This window comes from Hippichthys cyanospilos, chromosome 5, assembly GCF_059441005.1.
Source record: "Hippichthys cyanospilos isolate Australia breed blue-spotted pipefish chromosome 5, RoL_Hcya_1.0, whole genome shotgun sequence".
Taxonomy (NCBI): domain Eukaryota; kingdom Metazoa; phylum Chordata; class Actinopteri; order Syngnathiformes; family Syngnathidae; genus Hippichthys; species Hippichthys cyanospilos.
The window spans coordinates 2,644,763-2,659,284 of NC_142373.1; the positions used below are offsets into that span (position 1 = coordinate 2,644,763).

The 14,522-nt window shown below is 41.2% G+C and overlaps 3 protein-coding genes across 5 annotated transcripts; all 3 read right to left on the minus strand.

Moving 5' to 3' along the window:
* Positions 1–2,134: 2,134 nt before the first annotated feature.
* Positions 2,135–3,004, minus strand: LOC148423153 (gamma-crystallin M3-like). Its single transcript, XM_088414845.1, has 3 exons — positions 2,947–3,004; positions 2,495–2,737; positions 2,135–2,413 (listed from the first exon to the last, which is right to left on the minus strand). The coding sequence occupies exons 1-3, from the start codon at positions 2,977–2,979 to the stop codon at positions 2,135–2,137; spliced, it is 555 nt and encodes a 184-aa protein (XP_088270971.1). The 5' UTR covers positions 2,980–3,004.
* Positions 3,005–6,987: 3,983 nt separating this feature from the next.
* LOC148423154 (gamma-crystallin M3-like) lies at positions 6,988–9,769 on the minus strand. 2 transcript variants are annotated; one of them, XM_088414829.1, is made up of 3 exons: positions 9,723–9,769; positions 8,180–8,422; positions 6,988–7,322 (listed from the first exon to the last, which is right to left on the minus strand). In XM_088414829.1, the coding sequence occupies exons 1-3, from the start codon at positions 9,753–9,755 to the stop codon at positions 7,044–7,046; spliced, it is 555 nt and encodes a 184-aa protein (XP_088270955.1). In that variant the 5' UTR covers positions 9,756–9,769; the 3' UTR covers positions 6,988–7,043. The 2 variants fall into 2 exon arrangements, with proteins under 2 accessions (XP_088270955.1, XP_088270954.1); XM_088414828.1 differs by having other exon boundaries at positions 6,988–7,325.
* A 3,637-nt stretch (positions 9,770–13,406) lies between these two features.
* Positions 13,407–14,445, minus strand: LOC148423155 (gamma-crystallin M2-like). 2 transcript variants are annotated; one of them, XM_088414831.1, is made up of 3 exons: positions 14,136–14,445; positions 13,821–14,063; positions 13,407–13,739 (listed from the first exon to the last, which is right to left on the minus strand). In XM_088414831.1, the coding sequence occupies exons 1-3, from the start codon at positions 14,142–14,144 to the stop codon at positions 13,467–13,469; spliced, it is 525 nt and encodes a 174-aa protein (XP_088270957.1). In that variant the 5' UTR covers positions 14,145–14,445; the 3' UTR covers positions 13,407–13,466. The 2 variants fall into 2 exon arrangements, with proteins under 2 accessions (XP_088270957.1, XP_088270956.1); XM_088414830.1 differs by having other exon boundaries at positions 13,407–13,742.
* Positions 14,446–14,522: the final 77 nt, after the last annotated feature.

Consider the following 14,522-nt stretch of genomic DNA (forward strand, 5'->3'; position numbering starts at 1 on the left):
GTGGTTAGCATTTCCACCTCACAGTGACTCCTGCACTGACTCCTTCCTGTGCATTCTCCCCGAGCTTGCGTAAGTTCTCTCCGCACTCTCTGGCTTCCTCCCACACTCCTACAAAAGCATGCATGACATGCTTAGGTGCTTGGACATTCTAAATTGTCCTTAGGTGTGATTGAATGCGTGAATGGTTGCTCGTCTATGTATGTCCTGCAATTGACTGGCAACCAGTTCAGGGTGTCCCCCGCCAACTGCCCAAAGTCAGCTAGGATAGAAACCAACAAGCCTGCAACCCCTGTGTTGCAATGAGCAGCTCTAGAAAATGGAAGGAATGATGAAAGAGAAAAAAAAAACATCAAACAAAATACAGTACAAGTATGTACTGTAGAAGAAGAATAGAAGAAGAATAGAAATGTGTCTTAAGACGAGTTTTACTGTTGACCAGGGAGGAGGCTTGCGTGATTTTTAACGGAAGGTCATTGAAAATGGAAGGGCTGGCGACAAGAAATCAGGCAGTCGACCTGACTGACTGATTTGTCATGTAATCCTCCTTGAATGCATTGTCTTCAGCTCGTCCACATTTGTTGTTTGGTATTTCCAACCTGCTTGTGTCTTTTTGAGCGAGTCGGATGAATGCGACTTGGCCATTCAGACACGTCAAAAGATCGGTATGTATCTGATTTAGAACCACGAAACCAAGTGGCCCGGGCCGTATTTGAAAAAAAATCGGATGTCGTTCACACTGCCATCGAAAGATAGATACAGGTCGGACAGGTGAAAAAGAAATCACAAATAGGATCACACAGAATATTACATATATACACAACGGCATTCCCCTGAGCAAAGCTCCCAGAAGAGAAAGGGATAAACTCAAGAAACCTATCTGAGAAAAAAATAAGAAACTTCGAGAAAAGACAGCAGATGCATGGAGCCCCCTTCTGGGCTCAACAGGTTGCATGAGATGTCAAGTGCCAAAAGTAAACACATTGTGCCATATTAGGCAGTCAATGTGCTGTGTGAAGATGCCATGATGCCAAGAGATGCCATCGGGTAAGATCCTCCTCACAGTCTGGCCCTGTGAGTCCGTTCCAAGAGAAACGTCGCGGTGGAGGTGGTCCATCTCAAAACCCGCATTAGTGGATCAGCGCAAGTACGCGCGACAGCATTCAATTTGCCACTCACCATCTAGCCAGCTCTCCAAACCAGAAGAAGGGGACAGGAAGGGAAATGAGAAAGCTGCATTCCTACAGACCCTAACTAACAAACCCTAAGTAAATTCTTGAGTGTAGAAATGTGTTCTATGTCAGGATTTAAAGATTTCTACGGAGGTGGTTGCTCGAACTTCCATAGGTAAGGCGTTACAGAGCACTGGCGCGCGAATGGAAAAAGTGAGAGAGGTAATTAAAAAAACAGTGTTTTTTGTTGTCGGGACGGAATATATGGTGATACTAAGTCAACAAGATAGGAGGGAGCTAAGCCGTGTAAAATTTATAAATAATTAACAACACCTTAAAACTGCATATCAGGTGTATTGGAAGCCAGTGCAAGTTGGCTCATATCGGGGTAATAAGATTGAACGTTCTCGTCCTCGTCAAGCGGCGGCATTTTGTACTGACTGCAGGCGTTTCATGCTAGACAAGGAAAGTCCAGAAAACAATACGTAACAGTAGTCAAGGGGTGGATGTACCAAATGCATGAATTAATGTTTCAGCATCACTAGGAGACAGAATAGGGCAAATCTTGGCGATAGAAAGAACGCAGTTCTAGTAGTGTTTCTAATATACATTTGAAAGGAGAGCATGTCACGCCAAGGTTTTTTGCTAAGCCACGTTGGGCAGATTCAAAGTGGCACTTTAACAAGTGCTGATGATGAGCAGACCTAAAGCAAATGTTAATATGCCGACCAGTAATCTTTTCCTCTCTTTTGTCCATTTTATGTAAAGCTACAAGTACATATAACAATTAGTTCTTTTACAAACCATGCACTGCAATTACCCTTGCATCTCCCGCTCACGTGTTGCCTTGCAATGTCTGTGCATTCCATGCAATTCAATATTCAAAATGACAAATTAATACAGTGAAGTGAATGAATGTCTGACAAATGTTGAATAGTGCGCAGCATAACTTATTTATTGGACATTTAATTGCAAGAATCTGTGATTCGCCTCATGCTCATGAAGCGAGTGCTGTTCAGGCCCATCTCCCTAAAGTTGCGATACTCGCCAGGCTTCACATATAACATTTTGCCGCGGAAGTTGGGCTGCTCAAACATCAGCCAGTGGCCCTCCATCACCTGGCAGGACATGCATTCATTCATGTGGAAGCATTCCATGATGTGTTCGCAGTCATCCATCAGCTCGTGGGACTGGCCACTGAAGTTCTCCCTCTCGAAGATCCTCATCCTGAACTGGCCTCTGTGCTGCTTGAAAAGAGTTTGGTAAAGACACTTTCCATCGCTGGAGACTTTTTACTTTTGAAAGACATTGTTTTTTTTACCCACCTTGGGAATCATGCGACAGGATCTGACGCAGTCCCTCATGCCCATCATGCTCATGGAATCGGTGTATTCGCCCCGCCTCATAAAAACCTGGTTACCCATGAAGTTGGGGCGTTCATAGACCATGAAGCAGCCGCTCTCCACCCGGCAGGACTGGCACCTGCTTAGGTAGGAGGACATGTCAGAGCAGTCGCCTGTGCACTCATAGGAGCGACCCTGGAAGTTCCTCTCTTCATAGAAGATGATCTGAGAAAGCAGGAGGAAGACAGTGAGCAATGATCAAGAACTTATATAAGAACATGAATCATATGACATGAAATGTCTATATGTGCCCTGTAATTGACTGGAGACCAGTCTATGGTGTACCCTTCCTAAAAGTGGGCTTTCCCACATCTACTGAGTCCGAACGGGACGAAAAATGGAGAGATGGATGGAGGAATTTAAGCGTAATGTACCTTGCCCCTCATGCTGCTCCCAGTGTTGCTCATGTTGGATGGAGAATGTGTTGTTGTGGTGTGCTGTACCGAGTTTCACCCTTACCTTTTATACCTGAACAAGTGAAGGCCCCTCCTCTTTACAAATCCCTGAGTCAGCAACCCTGTTGACACCCAGAACACAGTTATGACCATAATTTCAGGGCTGGGGAACCTTTCAATCCTTTAGAAAAGCCTTTTCTTTCACGATAGAAAGAATTTTTGGCCATGCTTTCACATGTGAAAAGGCGCAACTGCATGGTTAACAAACGGGACTATGACTAGTAGGGTTGAGAATTGTCTTTGGTCTTTCAATGTGACCTGCGCTAGCAAAAATGTCTGCACGTCGGCAGATAAAGTCTTGCATAAGTAACAGATCGCTCTGACCAAAATATACATTATGAGAGTTCTCATAAAATACCCTCCTTAAGATCTCTTGTTATATTTCCCAGCAGTTAAAATGTTAATTGTAATCACAGTTTATGAAAATGGCGCCACAGTGGGAGACTGGTTAGCGCTTCCACCTTTTGGTTCCGGCTCTGGCCTTCCATTTGTGGAGTGTGCATGTTCTCTTTGTGCCTGTGTGGATTTTCTCCAGGTACTCCGTTTTCCTGCTTCACCCCCCCCCCCCCCAAAAAAAAACAACAAAAAAAAAACAAAAAAAAAAAACAGGATTTGTAAATTGGACACTCCGAATTGCCCTTAGGTGTGTTAGTCATGATAATGGATGGATAGATGGATGAGGTAGGAAAATAAGGGATTAGTAGAAAATACACATTGCTGCTTACAGGTTATTAGCCAACTAGCTAGTTAGCACAACCTGTTAAAGATGTCAACAAAAAAAATGGACATCCTTGCCTCAAACTAAATTTTTAGGCTCAATACTCACTCAAATTCTTGTATATGAATACACATAGCAACTAATACAAGTAAAAAATACACCATAATGTTCCCTCCCAGTACTCCCACACTGTATCCCAAAACATGTATGGCAGGTGAATTGGACATACTAAATTGTACTTCGGTGTGATATGGTGTGTGAATGGTTGACCGTCTCTTTGTGCCCTGCAATTGGCTTGCGACCGGTTCAGGGTGTCCTCCGCCTACTGCCCAAAGGCGGCTGGGATAAGGCAATAGGAAGCCTGCAACCCTTGTGAGGATAAGTGGCTATACAAAATGGATGAATGGATATTCTAAGCAAGTTACATTATGTCACACACATGAGGGCAATGCTCCTCTGTGGTTGTGTTGTGCCATCAAATTTCAAAAACTTTGCTGAGAGTTGAATCTGAAACAAGAGCAATGTTTTGGATTTGCACCCCAGATGAAGAGAGAATGTTTTTGTTAAAACATGTGTTTCCAGGGCTTTCCTGGAGTTGAAGAAAACAACAGAATTAGTCTGAGAATCTTGATTTGAAAATACCACCTCAACACTGTATATCTCTTTTCAATTTGTGGACAAAGAGAACGGGACATTATGCACATGAAAGTGACATGAAGCTTGTTTATTTTACCCATTTTGCCCTAGTCATCTAGTTAAGTCATCTTGTTTATTTTACCCCATTCTGCCCCAGTCATCTAGTTAATTCATCTAATTACTTGAAAATAGCTGGCTTCTATATCTGCTTTCGGCAAAATAAAACAAATACCATATTTTTCGGACTATAAGCCGTGACTTTTTTGTCACGACTTGAGCCCTGCGGTTTATAGTCCAGTGCGGCTTATCTGCTGTTTTTCTCCACCGGTCAAGCAAATGTGAGCATCTGCTCAAGCAGTCAGTTTATGGAATAACTATGAAATAGAACTGAAATGATGTGAATCAATGGCTGTGCTCAAAAAGAGTTCTAAAACATATTGTTAAAAAAAAAAAAAAAAAAAAAAAAAAATCTAAATTAAATAAGATCTTGTGTTAAAGTTTGTGACGTGTAAATTTGATATACGGTATACAGTATATATGATTGTATTTATAATATTGTCATTGTTTATATTATTTATGTGCAGTGTGCAATGCTCACTAAATTCATCTATCAATTAAACAATGGGAGACAGAATGTTGTCAAAGTGTTGATTTCAAGTTTGCACTGCTCTTTAACTCTGCAGTATTCTGTTGCTGATATGTAGGTAACATCGATCCACCCATTTTCTATAGATACAATGTTGGGACTAAACACACAGGCATGTTCAGTCTGTTAAAAAGAGGATGTTGCAGTTTGCTGACAATAAAAAAAAATAAATACAAAAAAAACACTGTTGTTTTTTTATTTATTTATTTTTTGCTAGCCACCAGCAAGCAAATGTGTGTATCTGTTCGAGGTTTCAATTTCTGGAACAACTATGAAATAGAACTGAAAAGATCTGAATCTGTGCTCAAAAAGAGTTATTCACTTAATAGAAATATATGTCTACATTGAATAAGAGACTCTGTAACATTTGGGTACATTTGTGAAGTGTAAATTTTATACATCATTTTATTTATGCATTTATGATTGTATATATGAGTTATGTGCGATGTGTTTTTATGTTCACGAAAATAATCTGTCAAAGGGAGAAATGGAAAAATGCTATTGAAGTATTGATTTTGAACTGCTATTTAACTAACAGTATTCTGTTAGTGTTGAAAATATCCATCCATCCATTTTCTATAAATATGTTGGAATGAAACATGCAGGCATATTCAGTCTGTTAAAGAGAGGATGTTGCTCTTGGCAGACAATTACAAAAACATTAAATAACAACAACAACAACAAAAAACCTTCCATATACCATCTTTTTATGGAAATATCTCATTTTATTACTTGCGGCTTATAGTCCAGTACGGCTTATCCGTGACAAAAATCATTTTTTTGCTCATATTTTGCTGCTGTGGCTTACATACCGGTGCACATTATAGTCCAGAAAATACGGTAAATAACAAAACACGGCCAACTTTATTACTGTGTAGGTAAATACATAATCCAAATGACAATTTGTGATATATTAACATGCAAGCCTAAACTAAAAAAAACAACAATAAAGAAACAACAACAAAATCTATGTCCTGACATAAGGGACACCCAAGGTAAAAGCTAAGTTGTATAAATGATTTACACACTCAACATTTTGCGGTAAAAATAAATATTGGCCTAACCCAACCCTAACCCTTAACTCGGTAGAACGCTCTCATGGTCCATGTCTGAATGATCAGCGAATTTTGCAAAGCAGAAACCAACGTTGCTTGGAATGGGCATCAGAATTTTCATCATACATTTGGATGTCTGCTATATGTGCTTGCACAAAACTTTGCACAATTTCTATAAATGTTGTTGCCAGTGACTCATGAATTATACAAAACAGGCACACAGGTGGCACCAAAATCTATTTTTGGTGGTCTTTGAGTGTCAAGCAGTAAATTCTCCTCAAAAAGAAATAACGTTTCTCCGTTGAAATGAAGTGAATGCTATTAATCTGCTCATTTTTGTTACATATTGTAATAAGAAATAACAGCACTGTTGTATACAAATCGAATATGAAGAAATACATAGGCAAAGGTATGGAAAAAATTCTAACTTTATAAAGGGGAATTAACTCAAAAGTCTCACATATACACACACTAGTATTTTTGATCCATCCATCCGCCCGTCCGCCCGTCCGTCTGTCACTGCTTATCCAAGGTCAGGTCGCAGATGCAGCAGCTTTTAGATAGGAAGCCCAGACTTCCCTCCCTAGCCACTTTCCTCTGTGGGGTGTGTCAACCAGGACAGCCCTACAACAAGCAGAGTCTTGAAGAACTGCCCAGATTTCATTCACCTCAGCAGTCCTAGCACCGAGGATATTTTTAACCACCTGAATTTCCAAACTCTGCTTTCCAACTATTTTCAATTTGTATTTGTCTCTTTGACTGTTTCCAATGAGTGGCTAAGAAAATACTGGCGGCTGTCTCTATTTCTTTTTTCACTTGATTTGAAAAACTCTAGGGCATAGGGCACTTCTATGTCACAATAACACTATTCACTTTTAAAACAAAAAGTAAAGGTATGACAAATGTTAGAACAGTATTCCATTTTATTTCATTCCCTGTTTTTAATACATTCAGTACATGTTTAGTTGCAAGAGTCCATAATGCGTCTCATGCTCATGACCCTCATGCTGTTCAGGCCCATCTCTCTGAAGTTGCGGTACTCGCCGGGCCTCACATACACCATTCTACCATTGAAGTGGGGCTGCTCGAACATCAGCCAGTGGCCTTCCAACACCTGGCAGGACATGCAGTCGTTCATGCGGAAGCGCTCCATGATGTTGTCGCATTCTTCCTGAAGCTCATAGGACTGGCCGCTGAAATTCTCCTTTTCATAGAGCTTCATCCTGAACTGACCTCTGTGCTGCTTGGAGAGGGTTAGAAAAAAAACCATCACAGATGTCAAATTTCCCCCTAGGTGTGGTTGTGGCCAGGGGATGGTCAGAAAGTTAAAAGGAGCGGCCTTGGCCACCACTGGCAACCACATTGTTCTGACCCTCGTTTGAAAGATAAACCAACTGCATATTGGTCTGCAAAAATGAACTCCAAGAATTAAGATTCTGTTGGTAGCCATCACCACATTTGATACAAGAAAACCTTAGGTGCATTGATTGGATGCATAGTTTTGAAACCGCTATCGCAAGGCAAGGAATGTGTTGCTTGAGGCTTTTTTCTGTCTTAAAACAAGAGCAAAAGCACTCTCTTTGCACTTCGTATGTAACAAAAGGAGAAAACACTATGTGTGCTTGGTATGTTACATTATAATTGATCATTAATTATATTTAATAATTAATTATAATTAAATAACCCTAACCCTAACCCCCCCACATACATACAAAAAACTATATCGGACACAAACAACTTTAACAGTTTGACAACCTTTCTTAGTGGAATTACTATTTTTTCAACATCAAAAAGCTTTTCAGTAGTTAAAGTTACTTTTGTGATAACACCAATAAGAAACAAATTTGGTGTTTGAAGATATTTTTGTGAGCTATGAAGCAACAGTTCTCAGGGAGATTCAGTATTCGGTTCGTTTGACAAAATGCTTAAAAATGTCAATTCAATTTTATAAAACTGAGTTCTTAATGTGAAATTATACTGCTCCCAACTTAACCAATCTGCCCTGAAAGAGCACTTTTGTAACGGTGTTTCAATTTGAAAAACAGCCAGTTTGAATTCGCACCATGGCACGGATTCACACCCCGAATTTCAACCCACCATGGGGATCATGCGGCAGGACCTGATGCAGTCTCTCATGCCCATTATGGTGATGTGGTCAGCGTATTCGCCTCTTCTCATGAAGTGCTGGTTGCCCATGAAGCTGGGGCGCTCGTAGATCATGAAGCAGCCGCTTTCCACCCGGCAGGACTGGCACCCGCTCAGGTAGGACGACATGTCAGAGCAGTCGTTCACGCACTCATAGGAGCGGCCCTGGAAGTTCCTCTCCTCGTAGAAGATGATCTGGGAAAGCGGGAGAAGAATGGTCATTGATCATACACCAGGTTAAAAGAAATTAAATTTAACACGCAGAAAGTGCTTGGGCCGGTTTATGGGTACTCCAGTATCTCACGACATTAGGGAAACATTCAGGTTTAAAACAAGATTTTTTTTGCTTTGCCTACCAAAACCCAGCGAATTTCGCCAGCTCCATTATAATGTCCATCCTTTTTTTTTTTTTTTTTAATTCCAATCAGAAAGCCAATCTTTTAAATGCCTTCCTGATTACTTACACATTTACCCTGAAGGACACACTTTTGAATCATTTCATTTTTTGCATCCTAAACTAAGTTTAGAGAAAAAAAATAACCTTGAATTCAATGATCAATGGGTGGGCGGCGAAACAAAGGAAAGCACTAAGGGTGTGCCAAAAAAAAAATCAATTCTCATTGATCTATTAAATGGATCAACAACGGCAATAAGCCTATTCCTGTAACCCTCTCAAGCGCATTTGAATTAAATCTGCTAACCAGAAACAAATATTCATACAAGAACAGAAAGCGACTGGTCCATAATCAACAGAACACAAAATTTCAACATGTCCACAAAGTAACAAAATGAATAAATAAAATATAAATAAAATATAATCAATCAAGATCAAATACAAAACAATGTATAAAAAAACCCTCCAAATTCATGTATCAAAGAATAATAGCGGTCCACATGCTATTTTTGTGGGAATGTTCCTTACAAATAAAAGCTTGATACATGTAAAAAAAAACAACACTTTGTTTCCCCGTAGACTGAAGTAGTATGATGATTCTTTGCAGATTTATTAACTGAGGCAGAATTCATTTTTAATTGAATCAAATCAATTCTAAATTGAAAATCAAGTCTGAGTCCAATCAGACCCCAAAATTGGAATCGAATCGTGAGACACTCAAAGCTTTCCACCCCTGGACGTCGGAAAGGGGTTTTCGGGCCCATTCAACATGTTGAATCAGGACAGGGCCGTCAGAACAATCTTCACTCCGAGTGACCGTTTAGCTACCAAATTAAAGCACGAGACGAGATGAGAACCGGAAGTGACGAAGGTGGAAAACACAAGCGGAGTGAAAATTGGAACCTTTATAATCTGCAACTTTATCAAGAACAGCATAATTTCTCAGTTTTTTTTTTTTTTTCTCAGTCCATGGTGCACCCTACTTCACACCCATAGAAAGCTGTGATAAACTCCACCTCACTTCCAATCCTGAGCAGAACACGTGGTAGGAAATAGACAAGAATCTTCAAAACATTTGAAATGAGTTTAAATGAAACTCACCTTGCCCCTCATACTGCTCCCAGTGTTGCTCATCCTGGTTGGAGATGTGTTGCTGTGGTTTGCTGCACCTGATTTAACCCTTTCCTTTTATACCGGACCGAACCATGGCCCCTCCCCTTAACAAAGCCCTGAGTCAGCGACTTACTATTGACACACAGAACACAGAGGTTATGGCCATAATTTCAGGGCCACGGGAACATTTCAGTCTTTAGAAAAGCCTTTTCTTTCATGATAGAAAGCATTTTCAGCCAGGTCACGAGTTCCTCCGCTGGTTAACAAACATTACTTCAGATTGTATAGATGAGAAATGTCTTTGTTCTTTTGAATTGATTTTAAACATGTAGTAAATGTTCGTAACAACTTGTACCTGTGTACCTTATAGACTGCATCAAACTAATTATTTTCCAAATTTGACCCAAAAAAAGCACATTGACATTTTATTTAAGAATCATTCCATCGACACATTTGACTTTAACCAATAAACTCATCTTCAAATCTAAATGCGAACACAATTTTGACTTCTCAACCCTAAGCAGTTATAAGTGAAAATCCTAGTGATGAACCCAACAAGCACCGTTAGCCATTGAACACAATTATCAAGTCATTGTTTTAAGTCAAAACAATGATTCGAAAAGTAACTAATGGGTCAGGACTCACAAGTCGGCCACAGACCAGTTCGTCAGTCTTTCATTGCACTGATGCAGCAATCATTTTGAGAATACCCAAAAAAGTAGACAAAAATTAAGCTTCATCCCTCATATTATTATGTACATTTAAGCACTGCATAAGCACATCATCATTGTACATCATAAACAACAACCGGCGGATTACATACCAAAACTGAAATGGCTTCAATGGATAAGAGTTTTAATTTTGCATCCTATCCTTTTAGAAAATCGTTACAAGCCTCCAGTGATTTGTAAACTTTGTCTGGTTGGTTGTGTCTCCCAGTGCATGGAATACACACTTGGACAGCGTCTATAGGATTCATTTCCTAACACAGAGCTCACATTCTTGCGGGATGGCAATTTTTGATCAGCTGGCAAGTTCTCATAATACTTTGAAAATGTCTGTATATAGCATGTGTGCAGAAAAAGTACCTTTTGTAATTTCTGTGTTTTTGTATGCATATTTTCCATTTTGCAAAGTTTTCATTTCATTAAACCACATTGAGATGACCTGAGAATATATACGATGCTGTTTCTAATGACTTTATTTACCAAGGAGGAGGAAATAGTCATGAAGGTGTGTTGCTGCTTTGCTTCCTCAGGTCCAGGACAACTTGCTGTGATTGACAGAAAAGTTAATTCTGCTGATTACCAGAAGATCCTAAAGGAGAATCAGTTTGTGCCCTCAGACTCAAGCTCAGCTGGACAACTATCCAAAACACACCAGTAAGTCCACCTCAGAATTGTTCCAAATTAACAAACTTTAAGGTCTTATAGTGGCCAATTTAAAGTCAAGATTTAAATGCAATTGAAACATGGTGTGACCTTAAGTTGGTAGTTCATGCCATAAAACTCTCTAATATGGCAGAGTTGTATGGCGTTATATTTGTGCCACAATTACGCACGCGCGGAAAAAAAAATTGAGCGGAGAAAATCAAACTGAGCGAGCGAAAACAGATTTTGAGAGCAAGAAAAAAACTATTGAGCGCGTAATGATAAGAGTTTGAGCGCGCGCCGATTGAGTTTGAACACAGAAAAAGAAATTGCTCGCTCAAAATTCCTCTTTGCTCGCTCAGGATAGCCCTCTCTCGCTCAACATCTCGCTCTCGCTCGCGATACTCCTCCCTCCCTCGCTCAACATTGCGTTTGCTCAACATTGAGCTCTCGCTCGCTCGACTCGTCCTCTGCGCTCGCTCAGTTCTGTTCACGCGTTACGTTTGTGCCACAAAACCAGCCAATCAGAGCTTGTAAAAGCACTTTGATTGACACTGCTTAGTATCCAATGAGATTGCTTGTACGCTATCCGTTGACGCACTCTCGTTTGCCCTGTGTTCACCCGAAAAGGGCAAACGAGAGTGCGTCAACACGGACTTGGGCTGGAGAATTACTTTTAATATTATTATTATTACTGTATTGTATCATTTGACAGAAATACCTTGTTAGTTTTTGTACTTTAATAATATAAGCCCACCCCTCCCGCCTACGTCGATGTGACGCACTCTCGTTTGCTCGTTCCGGGTGAACACAACAAGCAATCTCATTGGATACCAAGCTGTCAATCAATGTGCTTTAACAAGCTCTGATTGGCTGGTTTTGTGGCACAAACGTAACGCGTGAACAGAACTGAGCGAGCGCAGAGGACGACTCGAGCGAGCGAGAGCTCGATGTTGAGCAAACGCGATGTTGAGCGAGGGAGGGAGGAGTATCGCGAGCGAGAGCGAGATGTTGAGCGCGAGAATACTATTGCGAGCGAGCAAAAAGGAATTTTGAGCGAGCAATTTCTTTTTCTGTGTTCTAACTCCATCGGCGCGCGCTCAAACTCTTATCATTACGCGCTCAATAGTTTTTTTCTTGCTCTCAAAATCTGTTTTCGCTCGCTCAGTTTGATTTTCTCCGCTCAATTTTTTTTTCCGCGCGTGCGTAATTGTGGCACAAATATAACGCCATAGAGTTGAAACAAGGCTGCACCAGAGCGCTCAGGACAATCTTATTGGACTAGATCTACAGCATTTGTTGGCTTTGTGTGTGTGTGTGTGTGTGTGTGTGTGTGTGTTTTTGGCTCCTTCATTCAGTTTTTGCCATGGCAATTGTCCGTTCTGTCACAGGGTGTTTTGCCACATACGTTTCAAAACTAAATGACTGTACATCCTTTTGCCAAGCACTCAGGGCTGGTTTAATCAAACAACATAGCTTTTAAGTGGTTGCTTGCTTCAAAGTTATTGGAGCAAGCGTTTTTATTTTTTTCTTACTCAGTGGAAGATTAACCTTTATAAATTGGTCGATCTACGTTCCTGCCCTCACCTATGGTCACGAGCTGTGAGTCGTGATCATAAGAATGAGATCCTGTATACAAGCGGCGTAGGGTGTCTGGGTGCTCCTATAGATATATGATGAGAAGCTTGGTCATCCAGGAGGCACTCCACAATAAGAAGAGCTAACTGAGTTGGCTTGGGGAATTGTCTAGGATGCCTCATGGATGCCTCCCTGGTGAGATATTCCGAGCATATCCCACCAGGAGCATACCCCAGGACATGCTATAGTCTTTATAGAGATGTTAAAGTCTCTCAGTTGGCTTGGGGACACCTGGGGATTCCCCCCCCCAGAGAATCTGGACGAAGCGGCTGGGAAGAGGGGAGTCTTCCCTGCTAAAGCTGCTGCCCCCTCAACCCGACAGTGGTTGGACGGATAGTTGGTTGTGTGGATGTTTTTTCTTGTTTTTCGTAGTTTAGTAATAGGCTTATTTTTCTTGCACTAACACTGCATCATTTCAAACTTCTTTACACATTTGGTTATTCTCCCAAAAGTTCCTTGGTAAACACCATTAACGCAATGTACCTGAAGGACAAAACTACAACTTCCATTGATGGTCTCATAATTTAAACTTATATCTTTATGATGTAAGGGCAACCATTTTCAGAACAAGAAAAAAATGGCTAAAAATCGACATTATTATGACGGTGACTATAAATGATACTCGTGTCTCAGAATGAACAAATACTTTCTCGGGCAGACAGCATATTTTTGGAGAAAAGCTTTATTTAAGTTCCTTTCAGTGAAACATTCCACAGAACAACTTTTATATGTCCATGATGCGTCTCATGCTCATGATCCGCATGCTGCTCAGGCCCATCTCCCTGAAGCTACGGTACTCGCCGGGCCTCACGTACATCATCTTGCCACGGAACTGGGGGTGCTCAAACATCAACCAGTGGCCGTCCATCACCTGACAGGACATGCAATCACTCATGCGGAAACGGTCCATGACGTTGTCGCAGTCTTCCTGCAGCTCATGAGACTGGCCGCTGAAATTCTCCCTCTCGAAGATCTTCATCCTGAACTGGCCTCTGTGCTGCTTGGGGACAATTTGCACATTTTAAAATCATTGTCATTCTTTATTAAGAAAATTCTTTCTGAAAGTTATCTCGCTTACCATGGGAATAGCGCGGCAAGACCTGATGCAGTCCCTCATGCCCATCATGCTCATGGAATCAGCGTACTCACCCCTCCTCATGAAGTACTGGTTACCCATGAAGTTAGGACGCTCGTAGACCATGAAGCAACCGTTTTCAACCCGGCAGGACTGGCACCTGCTCAGGTAGGAGGACATGTCGGAGCAGTCACTCATGCACTCATAAGAGCGCCCCTGGAAGTTCCTCTCCTCGAAGAAGGTGATCTGGAAAAGTGATTCCGGAGTTTAAAAATGTCGTAAAAGCAGATGGGTTAAAGTATGGATTTGTGCACTTACCCTGCCCATGGTTGCGTGTGTATTGGTTCCTCAGAGACCTGTGATGCTGCTTTGGTGACGACGCTACCGTGTCTTTTATACCTGACCAAACCCAAAGACTCTATGGTCACCATTGTGTGTGAAGCCCTGACACAGCAACATGGTATGGAGGCCCTATGGAGTGCTGAGGGGCATTCGTCACATTTCCACTTTGACACCATCCAAGGGAAGACTTTACAATCACCTTTTCCCCCAAATGGGAAACACAACAATGAGCATTTTCTTCAGGCTTCCAACAGTGAGTGGGACATTACCATCTGATTTACTCAAAACACACCGCACGACACTCTCATCTGTAAGCCGACAATTTATAGGCATGAGTATCCTTTTGTTTGCCTTCGACAATAG

What these genes read in the sequence shown, in the direction of transcription:
- LOC148423153 (XM_088414845.1), bottom strand. Translation starts at nt 2,979, where the DNA reads ATGAGCAACACTGGGAGCAGCATGAGGGGCAAG. An exon ending in GGAGCAGCATGAGGGGCAAG is followed by an intron (nt 2,738 to 2,946) that starts GTACATTACGCT and finishes CTGCTTTCTCAG; the next exon opens with ATCATCTTCTATGAAGAGAG. An exon ending in CCTGTCGCATGATTCCCAAG is followed by an intron (nt 2,414 to 2,494) that starts GTGGGTAAAAAA and finishes CTTTTCAAGCAG; the next exon opens with CACAGAGGCCAGTTCAGGAT.
- LOC148423154 (XM_088414828.1), bottom strand. Translation starts at nt 9,755, where the DNA reads ATGAGCAACACTGGGAGCAGTATGAGGGGCAAG. An exon ending in GGAGCAGTATGAGGGGCAAG is followed by an intron (nt 8,423 to 9,722) that starts GTGAGTTTCATT and finishes CCGCTTTCCCAG; the next exon opens with ATCATCTTCTACGAGGAGAG. An exon ending in CCTGCCGCATGATCCCCATG is followed by an intron (nt 7,326 to 8,179) that starts GTGGGTTGAAAT and finishes ACCCTCTCCAAG; the next exon opens with CAGCACAGAGGTCAGTTCAG.
- LOC148423155 (XM_088414830.1), bottom strand. An exon ending in CTTGCCGCGCTATTCCCATG is followed by an intron (nt 13,743 to 13,820) that starts GTAAGCGAGATA and finishes ATTGTCCCCAAG; the next exon opens with CAGCACAGAGGCCAGTTCAG.